The sequence below is a fragment of the Pyrgilauda ruficollis genome, unplaced genomic scaffold, assembly GCF_017590135.1.
Source record: "Pyrgilauda ruficollis isolate IOZ18807 unplaced genomic scaffold, ASM1759013v1 scaffold18, whole genome shotgun sequence".
NCBI lineage: Eukaryota > Metazoa > Chordata > Aves > Passeriformes > Passeridae > Pyrgilauda > Pyrgilauda ruficollis.
The window spans coordinates 10,505,409-10,518,275 of record NW_024516984.1 but is presented as its reverse complement, the minus strand read 5'-3'; the positions used below and the strand labels follow the sequence as shown (position 1 = coordinate 10,518,275).

The 12,867-nt window shown below is 40.4% G+C and overlaps 1 protein-coding gene across 1 annotated transcript in view; it reads left to right on the top strand.

Moving 5' to 3' along the window:
• Positions 1-286: 286 nt before the first annotated feature.
• CUNH8orf34 (chromosome unknown C8orf34 homolog) overlaps positions 287-12,867 on the top strand; it is a 138,550-nt gene continuing 125,969 nt past the window's right edge. The window contains exon 1 of the mRNA XM_041464395.1: positions 287-568. Coding sequence (XP_041320329.1) covers positions 500-568 — 69 coding nt within the window. The 5' untranslated portion in view covers positions 287-499. The remainder of the gene's footprint in view (positions 569-12,867) is intronic.

Sequence of the window (12,867 nt, the reverse complement as noted above, 5' to 3'; positions counted from 1 at the left end):
GCGCCGAGCCCGGGCGTCAACGGGCGCCGGCGGCCGCGGAGCTGACAGGAGCCCGCGGCTATCGGCCTCGGCAGCGGCGCTGTGGCGAGGGCGGCAGCGCTGAGCCGCGGCCGCTCCCGTCACCAAGGCGCTGCCTGGCACAGAAACACAGACAGAGACGGACTGACAGACACACGCAGCGCGGAGCGGCGCGGGCTCGGGGGCCGCCTTTGTAGCTGCTCTCCTCCTCCCTGCACCATGCTCCGCTCCAGGCAGCGCCCGCCCGCTGCTCCCTGAGGGCAGCCAGCCCCGTGCCCGGCAAACCGGGCGACTGACACCCGACTCCTTCCCCGCGGCCCCAGTTACCTGAGTTAGCTCCGTCCCGGGCACTTTGGCAGCGCCTCCGCCCTTTCCCGCTGTGGCAGCCCTTGTGCAGCGCAGGAGTGAGCCGCCAGCAGCCGGAGGGACTGCAGCCGCCGCCGGGGAAGACGAGCTCAAGCCCCCGCCTCCGGAGCTCTTCATGGCGTCTCACCAGCAGACGAGGATCCAAGCCTACCTGGAGAAGAATAAGATCGGTCCCCTCTTCGAGGTAAGGTGCGCTCTTGCCGTCCGGCTCCTCCGCGGCGGGCGGCGGTGGGGGCGGGGGTGTCCCCACGATGCCGTGGCCCCCCGCGCAGCCCAGGTGAACGTAGGGGCGAGGATGAGTTTGAGGCGCTGCTTCGGCAGTGCCGGCACCCCTCACTCTGTCCTGCCGCCCCGCACCACGCGTGTGCCCAGTGTCCCTCCTCTGCGCCCCTCCGAGCGCCGGAGCTCCGCGCAGCCCTCCCTTCCCGGCTATCCCGAGGATGTGCCCCGCTTCTTCGCCCCACCACGAACGCGCCGCCCCCTGCTTCGCACGATCCCGCGCCGGTCGTCAAACAGGTGCCCCTCCGCCCTGCCGCCCACGGCCCGAGTCCCCGCGGCCGCCCCCGCGGCGCTGCCGCCTCGCCCCGGCGGCCGCGGGACAGCGCCCGCCGTGCGCTGCGAGGGGAGGCGGCGCTTCCAACCCCCGCCGGCTCCGGGGCGGCAGCGCTGAGCACCGGGCGCCGCACGGCCCCGGGCGAGCCCCGAGGCGCTGCCCCTCCGAGACCGGCCAGCGGTGAGGGACAGGTGGGTGCCTCCCACCGGGAAACACACCCTCTGCAGCGAGCACTCGGAAAGAAGTGTGTCCTGCGAAAAGTCCGTGTTTATGGTGTTTTCTGACATTTCTATCTGCAGTCACACACCGTGTTTTTGCGATAGGTTTAACGTTTTCTTACAGCGATGCGCTTGCAGGGATTTGTAGATGCACAGATGTGCATATTTTACTATTTCAGTACATAAGCTGTGAATACTTAGAATTTGAAAGGGTGCTAGAGCAATCGTGATTATTACCATTTTATCATCCTGTTTCTTATGCAGTTTTAAACATCTAAATGCACATATATTATGCACTGCACTCGCAGTATTATCACAAGGCACAAGTCTCCTTTTTTCAGTGTTTAACTTGTTCTCAATCAAGCTTACTATGTATGAAATCTCTTTTATTCTGGTGTGGTGGATGCCTCGTCTTCAGTGTATATTTTGCCACCCTCCATGAGAAAGGTTCAAATTTTGATAGAAAATTGTTCACTAATGGTCTAGTTTTATGTTTTTTTGTGTGGATAGGCTGTTAAAATAGACTATGCTGGTTCAGTGCTAGCGGTGTTTTTATTTTGCAATAAATAAAGCCCCATTTGATGGAACAGTACCTGGGTACTAGGGAAGAGCAGGTGATTTTTCTAGTTAAGAAATTGATAAAAATGGAAACATTTGTGTGGTTCAATTCCTGGATAAAATTCTGTTCAATCAGCTGTGTTGCTAGGTCTAAGTACGTAACTGACGCTTGTTTATTTCAATGGGAATTCAGTGCTTTGGGGTTGTTCAAGGGTTAGGCCCTTGACAGCTCTCATTTTTTTCTAAATTTTTTTAACCCATAGGTTTAAAATTCAAGTGAACCACTTGACATCTCTGCTCTGAGTCACTGTGTGTTAACCTAGTTTCTCCGTAGTATAAGATGTGTGTCTCTATTTGGATTCTTGTAGGATGTTTCAGTTATCAGTAGTGGAGAGAAAGATTAAGAAGTTGTATTTGTTTCAGCATTTCATGTATCACCACATATTTCACTAATCTTTTTAATGTAAGAATTTCATTGTGATAGAAAGAATCTGTGAAAGGCTCTTTGCATAACTGTGCAGGCTGTCTACAGGTTCTTGGTGTGCTCCTGTATACCAGGAAGACTTTTTGGTGTGAAATCTACTTATATCTGAATACTAGCGACTGGTTTTAACATCTAGGGGTAGAACATTCCTGCAGCTGTTTGCAGTTATTTTAATCCATTACACTGGGAAGAAGAAGAAGAAGAAGAAGATCATAATTCTTATCTCCTCTACTTCCTGATTGGCCATTTAAAATCTACTTACATATTTAATTTCTGATGTACTTTTTGTTCTCAACAGTTTATTGAAGATCTGCAGGCTGTGCTTGATCTTGTAGTCCTTAGAAAAAGAAAAACAGGTATTTGAAGTTGATGAGAATTGATCAAAGAAAATGCACAGATGAATCTTGTACTCTACACTAGTACTGCTATTAGATGTGCTTCGTGGTGTTTCAAGAATGCCACAGTCAGATATAGTCACTGACATGTCAGTTTTTCACGTGTCTAAAAGTTCTGACACGTTGCAAAAGGAGACCTGTGCTTCATCTTTGATCCAGGAACAGCTAGCATTTTCTTCTACCACTTCTGGTTTGGATGCTAATTAACTGTCACTTGCCATGGATGACAGCCATCTTTTTTTTTCAGGAAGTACTAATTTTCTAATACCAACTCAGAACAGAGTGGACTTGGATTCAGTTTTTTCCAGTGTCATCTGCTGAGCAGGTTGTGACTGTAATTGCTCAATATATGCTTCAAGTCAACATTTTAGGGAGTGAATGAAATAAAACTGGGTAGCTGCGGAACAGTCACAGGAAGAAGGACAGGGAGAGAGGACCTGTGAGCTTTCTGAGATGAGAGCAGGGATAGTGATGCATAAACAGGTTGTATTTTGTACTTGCATAATGAACAATCAGTGATCAGGGGGACTTTACACCACTGATTTTAGACATTTACAAAGGGACAGAATGCTGATGGATGGAACAGTTGGCGGTGTACTGAAGGTGAAGTACAATTCCCCTGCATTACAGTTAAGAGCAGTAGTTGCTCTTGCTAGTAGGTCATTGTGTTCCAGTATCCTGGTTGTGTCTCTTTTCTCCATGCAGTCCTGTGTTTGTGGCCTTCTGTTACAGTGGTTAGGGATTTTTGTACTTCATTAACCAGCAGTACCTACTTAAGAACATCTTTGCTGAGGTTTTGTGGTTTGAATTTTATTCCTAATTTGTGTGGAAGACGTGTTCAAGAGAAGTGCTGACACATGAGATGCAGGAACACCTTAGGCTCTGCCTTGGTTAGAAAGTTGTTTCCTTCTCTGTAAAGAAATGTGAGGAATAACCTCCTGGAGAAAGAATTAATGAGTTTAAGCTGACTCAGCAGGCATTGGTCTTCTACTGACTACCAGTATCTGTTAGCACATAGTAGGAAGCCTGATCCACTCTGCTATGAATGGTTACCCAGCCCAGACTCACTTGATTCCAAACATTTTTACAAGGTAAGTTCTTATTTATGGGTTAGAGGTGGGAAGGAAGGTGGGTGGGAATTACTGTGTACATCTGAGACTGCGTCTATTTGGAGGTTTAAGACAGGTTGCAAAACAACTTAGATACTGCAGCCTCATTTTCCCTTTTGAATGTAGGTCCCCAAGTCATGACTTCTCAGAACTGTTACTTCTCTGCCTTTTAATCTTTCAGGTGCCCAAGATTTTTGCAGGTAAGATTGCTGTGAACCTATAATGCAGCTTCTAAGTGCCCCAGGGCATGCAGTTGTTGTTAGTGCTGACAGTAAGTCTTAAGTTGACCCCTTATATTCTGTCAAGCTACATGAGCATCCTTATCCTGTTTTGTGTAGTTTTTGTGTATTGTGGGTTTCTTTTCTTTTTTCTTTTGGTTTTGAAAGCTTAGACATCTTTCTCTAAGAGATTGTTGGCATCTGAGAATACTGTGGTTAGACAACGAGTTTAGATTTGAGGAATGCCCTTTAGAAATGCCTCTTTTCTGGGATTTTCGTTGTAACACATACCATGGCACTACCTGAATTTTTTTAGATTATTTTTTTTTTTTTTCACATTAACTTGGAATGTAAGAAGAATTCTAAATATGAATTATTTTTGTGATGAAATTTCGCTGTTGTTTTTTTTTTTATTCCATCTTTCTAAAATGTGAACAGGAGGTATGTGCCTAAAATTGGCTAGGACAGAGTATTCAGAATCAGCACCCACTCATTTCTGTCTGAGTGAAGTATTGACCCACTTTGCATTTCAAGCATCCAATCCAACAAGTTCTTTTTGTGTGCTAATAATCTCAATGAATAATCCTGCTGCCTGTATCCATACATATCATCTTCTGTACAAGTGTATCTCTTTAGCATCCAGTTGTGCTCTCATTTGGGCAACCTGACACTTAGTTTTTGTGAATTTGAAAGCTGGATCAGCACTCTTGAGAACAGATTGCAATAAATCTTCAAGAGCTCTGAGATAAATTTAGTGGATTGGAATTTTTTTATTTCTGGAAGTGCAGCTAAAAAGCATCCAGCAGGTACATTGTTGTTATGCAAACCCAAGAACTGTAATTTCTTCGAGTTATAAAAAGCTGAATTAACTCTTCTCAAAGTAAACATGCCAAACTCCTGGTTACCTAAGATTTTTTTTCTCCAAGTAATGTGGGGTTAGAACTGTAATTTTTATTTCAAACAACATAAAACCTTCGTAATACCACCCTTAGCTTTTTTTTTTTTTTTTTTCTTTCTTTAGCAGACATAATTTCTGAAGCAAATAGAATAGGAAACTCTTTTGTTTGGGTTTTTTATCAGTGATGGTTTTTCTTACCCTGAATGAAATAGCATTATTGGTGTATATTATGCAATGGTGTCCATTATTTAAATAAAATAACTACGCTTTTCACTTAAACCTTAGCCTATTTGGTGATGAACACTATCTATAGTGCATCTTATGACCAAATTAGTCAAAGTTTGGTGATGAATTTTTGAGTTTTGGACTGTCTTTTGAACTGTTGTCTGGGTTGGGAAGTTAATACTTGTTTTTAAATACACAAAGGTAGACACTGTCAACTTGAATGTCTAATTAACCAGTTCACAATTTCTCACAGTATAAAATTATGTTTCAAGCTGCAATATCTGCAGTTTGAATGATAGAGGTGAGCTTAAAGAATTGTTTTCTTTTGAGGTTGCTCAAAACCTCCAAATTTTGAGTATTTTGGTATTATACTTAATGGGTTACTAGTTACTAGTGTGAAAGGGTCTGTATTATGGATTACAGAAATGTATGTAGTGAAGCATTTGATTTCAAGCAGCTAGATGGAGCCTTTGAAAGGCTGAGTTTTTCAGTACTTATACATCACAAGGATCATTTTGTGCACTAACTGATTAGCCAGTGACATTGTTTCAGCTTGGCAGTTCCTGTTGCAGGGAACCCAGTATTAGTTTTTCAAATAATATGTGGAAACCAACAGTGATCTAGAAATGCTGCAGTCTTACACTGTAGGGGGTAGAGAATCACATTTAAGTTCTAATTTTTATTTTTGTTGATGACTGTTACAGTAAGGTGTTATTGTAGCCTTAATTTGCACTGAAGTAAAATACCTATTTAAGGTGAATATAAGTCAAAGGGAAAAATGGTGTAGAGATGTCCTTTGCATTTTTGAGAATTCATCATATATTCTCATAGTTGACTTGGATAAAGTTACCTTTAAGGGAAAACAAATGAAATACCCTAATTAAAACTACAGATACACCGTTTTCTATTAACAAACAGTTCCATAAGCAATGGCTTTATGCTTATTACTTAGCTTTTGTGGTGACCAACAGGATGGAAATGTCAGAAATTTCCCTGTGGTTGAGGAAGTCATAATTCTACTTTCCCGTGTAATCTAAGATTAAGAAAAAACAAATGTTTCTGAATGAGGAAAATTACACTGTTTTGCTACCTGATAGTTAATCTCTCAGCATTTAAAAGGAGTTGCATTTTTGTGATGTTTACTCCTCTGGGAATTTGTCTGAAGTTAGCTGAAGACTTTAAAAGCATATTGAAAAAAGACAATGAAAGAGATCATAGATACAGGTATGCACTTGTGTGGCTAAGAACATAGATAGTAATCACATAAACCTTCTTTCTATAATGGCAAAAGCATTACTTGCTTGACATGGAAAAGTGGGCTCTCTTAATTGCTTTCTTAATTGCTTTGAAATTCTGTGGCAACAGACACAGAAATAAATAAAAATCCAAGTAGTAGTTAAATTGGAAGAATTGTATCTAAAATACGGAATGATAAGGTGAAAGTACCATAATAGCATCCTTTTGTTATGTTAACTTTTAATATTTTTAAACTCTCAAAATGACAATTACTTTGTTTCTTGAGTGGGGGAGCAGAAGGCATAAATATCTTGCATCAAAAAATACCTGGGAAAATGAGAAGTAGTTCTCACTTGAATTGTTCTCACCACTGTGTATCAGCAAAGCTTGGCTGCTCAGTGGTAAGATATGAAGCTAAAATATATGATATTGCATTTTTTCTGGCAACCCATCTAATAATTAATCAGTCTGGATCAAAATATGCCCATTACTACTGGTCTTATTTCTTTGTGTTTTATCACATTATGAAGTATCTTCAAAGTTTCAGATTACATTAACAGTATTGAAATAATTTCTTCAACTGTTTGTTTTGTTTCTTTTGATTAGTCCAGTCTTTTTGGTACAACAGATCAATGTTAAATGGCAAATATAAAGTAAAATACTTTGATGGTTTTAACTTAGCCTGTAATTGTTTCTAACATGTTCTTTGCTGTTACTTACCTATGCTTGTCCAAGTGAGCCAGATAGTATCCATACACCAGAGTCAGCACAGTCTCAGCTTTCTGGGTGTTTAGGATCTTCTGGGAGGAAATGGAGCAGCGAGTACCTTAACCAGCATTTCTGGCACACATGATGTGCTACTTTACTGTTCTGGAGCAAGTGGGTTTCCTAGTTATCTGCTTTATCATGGACCAAAACGAAACACCTAGACAAACACGTGTTATTAGTGTACCTTATTTTAAAAGTGTTACTTAGTAAATGGAAGCTAGAAACATAATATTTAAATTGAGTTAGAAACATAATATTTAAGAGTATTTTAACATCGTGTTCTTTTACATTTTGCCTCTTTATTTTGAATGTCTAATCAATATTCTTTCCTTTTTTCCCCCCAATATCTTTTATTTTCACTTCTTTTCACTATTTTCACTTATTTTCACATATTTTTATTTGTCTTATTTATGCAAACACAGAAGTGGGGACTAATTTCTTGTTTTCTATTGTCTAATGATTATTTGGGATTTTTTCATACAGTGATTTGAAATATATTTTTAAAATTCTTGTGGTATTTTATTTTCTGGGAAAGCGCATGTGTTTTTGTGTGAGTTTTATGAGTGAGGAAGGATAGAGATACTTTTTTACCTCTGGACTACAAGAGGTGGCTGGAAGCATTTTTATGTTCACCAACTTTTGGAACAAATACTACCCAAACACTTTAATGTCTGTAATTAATTACTCAGACAAAAACAAGGTGTTATTTCCTGTATTGGGTACTATCCCCCTTGCACAGATGCACACTTCTTCTCTTAAGAAATGCCATATGAGCTATGAAGTATGCCAGAAGGATAGGTTCTATGTTAAGAGTCTTTTCTACGTGAAACCATAAGATGTGGTTAAAAACCAGTAAAATCAAGAGCATTTTCAAATACAGTTGTTAGGGAACCCTTGGGCTCCTGACTAAAGCAGTGGGCTGTCTCACACATTACTAAAGGTGATGAAAAGCAGCACACAGCTGATAGGAGAAACAAGGTTTACAGATTTTCATCCTTGGACACAGTTAAAGAGCATGATCACTTGAAATGTGCACCTTTGCCTTTGCCAAGACAACCCAACATCCAAATCTGTTCTTAGTAGAGGGGGTAATATCCTTTAAAAAGGCTTGCAACAGACACATTTTTGACGGCCTTAGCTTTTATGTCAGGTCCCATATGTTGTGCTGTGTCAATTCTCCTTTGTCTACTCAGTTTCACTGAACACTTATTTTTAGTTCCATCTATAAGCGTTCTGGCAGAATCGTTTGGCTGTAGTTCTGATGCCCCTCTGGTTTTGTTCTTCTGTTGATTTGGGCAGTTTTCTTCCCTTATTCACATGAAATCCAAGTATTATCTTTGCCTTAAACATGGAGTTTCCAGTGAAACACCTCAGATTTTGGCATATATATAGCATATATAGCACTACATATCTTACAGTTATGAGTAATGCATATACAAAATGGAGAATGCATGTGCATTACCTGTGATAAATAGAAGCCACCTCTTAAAAGAAGTCTGTTAATACAAAGAGTGGAAACTTAATTGTGTACTTATGTGAAACATCCTTTCTCCTTCCTCATTTTCCAGCTCCCTGCAATATTCAATAAATGAAATCACTCTATTCATAAATGATATTTCTCTATAGTGTCTGGTACAATATACTTACTATACAATAGCTCTTTTGTTGGCTTTTGTAGGAGCTGCTTTCTGGGGCAGGAATCACAAGAGTTTGGGTCTTTGAACTCTGTTGGAGCCTTTTTAATTGAATCCTTCCTCCTCTCATAGTTTGTTTTACTCCAGACACTCTGATGATTTAGTATTCAGGACTATGGGCTATGAGGCTGATATAATAGCCAGTTGTTGCACGTCCTGTTCATCTTCATTTCTGGCTGCACATTCCTGCTGTCCTTGCTCCAGAACTGGTGGTTGTGTCATGTTACAGTTACCCAGTTTGGGACTATGAAATAGAAGAAAATGAAGTCTACAAAGTGAAAATTGTTCAGCAGGCTGAGCTCAGTGGGTCACCATGTAGTCTGATGAGGTATATGTCATTAACTTGGGAGAGAAAATGTAGGTGGCCTGAGGGTGAAGGGAGGGAGGGAAGGGCAACTGCTTTTCTTCAGTAGCAAGATACTAGGTGGGCATGAGAGATCTGCAAAGCTTGTGTGCTTGTTAGCTTTGTATGGATCTTGTCTTTTAAAGGTGCAGCTCCCCATAGGCTGGGGGAATGTCATGGAGCCCAGTTGATTCTGTGAAGGAGCAGAAGAGGGAATTGAATAATTAGAGAGGATGGCTGAACAAATTAGGAGGAAACAGACCATACGAATACACTGAGTGTGAGATTGAGAAAGGATAGGAAATGGGAGGAGGTGGGATGAAAAAGATTAATGCTATATTGCCAGCATGTTCTTTTTCTTCTCTATTTTATTTTTATTATCTTAGTCTGTACTGTCAAATGGTTACCTGGAATCTGTACTTTGCTTTTTTAAAGAAAGGTTCTAGTGGTGTTGGTTGCTAAGAGTATAACCAAAGAGTGAGAAAGACAGGGAAAATATAAATTATTATGTAAAGAGTATGTATGTTTTGCAGTGTCTGACTCGCACCTCTAGTACTTGATCTTGGATGTATTTCTTAGGCATGGATTTGCCAGAGAGTTAAAGGTGTCCTTAGCACCACTATTAATACTGGCTCCTGTGCCATGAACTCCTTCATTAAGAAGGAGCTAGACTCCAATTTTACAGGCATTCTGCCTCTGCTGACATTTGTATGAATGGATGGTAAACGGATTGTGATTGTGAAATATTCCTCTGGTCAGGTATCTCTATCAAAGAAAGGAATTCTGAATGAACATATGTTCCACGTTCCTTTTGGTGCACTAGTGCAGGAAAGCTGCTCTGTGTTTTTGATAACAGAATTCATTCTAGAAGCCTAAATAAGTAGAACCTTATCTCTTCTTAAGTATCTCTCATGTCTTTCTTCTGGAGACATGAGAGATAGTTCACAGAATCTGGAGACATGAGAGGTAGTTCATAGAACTGAAAAGGAAGGGTAGTTTCAGCTGTGGGTGACCTTTGAAGACAGCCTGTGGAAGCAATTATGCATAGGCCAGCTAGGAAGAGAAAAGGTTTATGATGCAGACTCTGTGATAGTTTTGTAGAGATGGAATTGGGGGCTTTTGTGTAATTAAGGATATTATTTCATTTGAAGGAGAAGAAAAGAGAAATGGGATAATTTCCATGACTGAATGTACTGGGATTTCTCAGACTGAAATGAGTGTGCATGTGCATGCTCTATGAAATGCATACAAACACTCTGAAACGTTGTGACAGGCCTGAGAATCCCATGTGTGCTGGACAGAGATCCCGTATAAATGTGGCAGGTGTTGTGTGTTCCTGTTCAGACACGTTGTGTTAATTGCATGTGTCCATTGCATGTATGACACGTTCAGTGCACCCAATGCAGCCTGGGTGCTCATCCTCCTAAGGATTCTGAAGAGTCTTGTCCTTCCTACGTAGGACAAAGCAGAGATGTCCAGGGAAATGCAAATGGAGAAGATCAAGGTTTGCAGGTGCAGAAATGCCTCTGGTATGCCATATGAACCACCACCTGTAATTGTGCTGATGACATACTTTTGCATGACGTAGAAACACCAGTTAAAAAATTATAAAAGGTGTTTCAGAGCTCCTCCTAAGTGTGTCATGATTCAGAATAATGTCATTAGATAGTAATGCCTGTAGTCTAATACAAAGTGTAAGACAGTGAAGCTATTTGGAGACAGAAGCTGGATGTAGACTTGCCAATAAAGAACAATGCAGAGAGATAAACACAAAAAGAAGACTAAATTGCTAGAGTAACAGATTTAATCTTGATTTCTTATTCCCTGAAGGAGGAATACCTGAAAGAAAAAGACAGCAGGGGAGAAAAAGAAACTCAAGAGAATTTATTTTATTCTATGTTTCCCTGTGATAATGGAAAAAAGATTAGAAAAATGAAGTTGGCCAGAATGAAGATCCACTTAACATTTAAACACTTAAAAAAAAAGTTAACTAGTAAGGAGAGGTAATAAAATATATAGTAGTTAGGATACAAAAATGATAGTCAGTTATGTGGCTACATTCCTTCTTTTGCTGATGCTGTCCTGCTGCATTATGATGTATTATTTTTTGCTTGTGTTTCCCCTTCCTTTGTCTTGTTTGTCTGCATAGAGCCTGCAAACCCCACTGGCTCCTACAGTCTTCACATGGTTTAGGAGTTTTAACAGCAAGGCCCTGAGCTCATTATGGTCTTTCTGCTTTCTCTTCTTTCTTTGTGTTGCCTCAGTGCCTGATAGTGCTATTAATCCCATTAATTGGTGCCATACAATCAAAAAAAAATTGATTTCTCCCTCCTTCTCCACTGCATAGAGAAGTGTGGCAATTCAGAGCACTGACAAGTCTCCAGTCTGCAGCGCAGTCCATGTGAGCACGCTGTATTCCCGCAGGGAGCCCTGCTGCAGTTGGTGAGACCCTGATTTACAATTGGAAGGCCTTCACTCATAACGGGCAGATGTAGTATAATGTTAAATAAAGAGCAGTCAGGTCATCAGGAAGCTTTAATTGGGCAATCGCTCTCTGGGTTGGGAAGTTACTTTGCAGTCTCAGAAACAAACAAAAACATACACCAGTGACTCACAAACATTGTTTTCTAAATCAAAAAAAAATTAGAAAATCAGATTAAGAATGCTTTGACTGTTATTAAAAATAGCTCTACAGCTCCAAAACCCTATCATCATCTAAAATCACGCAAATTTCAGCTTCTAGAAATTGTGTGATTTTTAGTTGCCTAAGCCATTGCAGTCTTGATGGTAGAAGTGTCTGATGAGAAATGATGGGTCTGACTCCAGTTCTAGGTATAATTCCATTATCTGTCCTTAATAATTACTGTTGCTACCCACAGAAAGTCTCCAGTTGTTACTACAGCAGTATCTTTTTAAATATCCACTGAAGGCTCTAGCTCTCTTGTAAAATATAGACCTTTAGTCCTTTGTTTGAAAGCCTGAGCCAGAGGACAGCTCTTGGATGTTGCAGGTCATGTCCCTGCTAGGCTAGTGACATGGTGACTAAATCCATATGCCAGTTTATATGGAAGAGATAGTCAAAGTGCAAATGTCACTTTCAAAAAACATAGCAGTTCTGTGTACATGTTAGTTACCTTGTTTGGGCTAGAAAGTGACTTTAATAAGTTGATCCATATGTTATAATTATTAGTACTCATATTTTTTTATGTCTTTAATTTTTTCTGCTACTTTTTCTTTCAGGATAAATATATTCATTAGCTTGTGTTTTTGGTACACAGAGACTGATATTAATTTTTTTTCTTATTTCATAATTATACTTTGCATTAATGGCTTTACTATTGCCATCATACGTGTAGTTTAGCTAATCTATAACTTACAGAGTGGAATGTGTATCCAGCTTATGTAAGCTAGTATTTATTTAGCTGTCCCCCTTATCTCAGACCTACTTTATTTGCGGACATGATAGAAGTGTCAGCCTTAAGCCTGTGCAACCAAAGCACTTGGCCTCAGAGGTCAAAGAGTGGTGTCTGACATCCTCTCATTTCAGAGCCTTTTTTTGAAGCTTGGTACTGACACAACTCTATTTTCAACTGCTCTTTAGGGCTACTGTGAGTTCTTTCACATCACTTCCTTAGGTGAGGTTTTTTTTAAAGACTTGGGCATTCAAGTTAGTTCTAATGAAACAAATAATGGCATTAGACCTCTCTTCTGTTAAACATGTGCCTGGATGTAATTCATGATATATCTACTCTATGTGGTCAGCAAAGTTTGGTATTTCCTTATA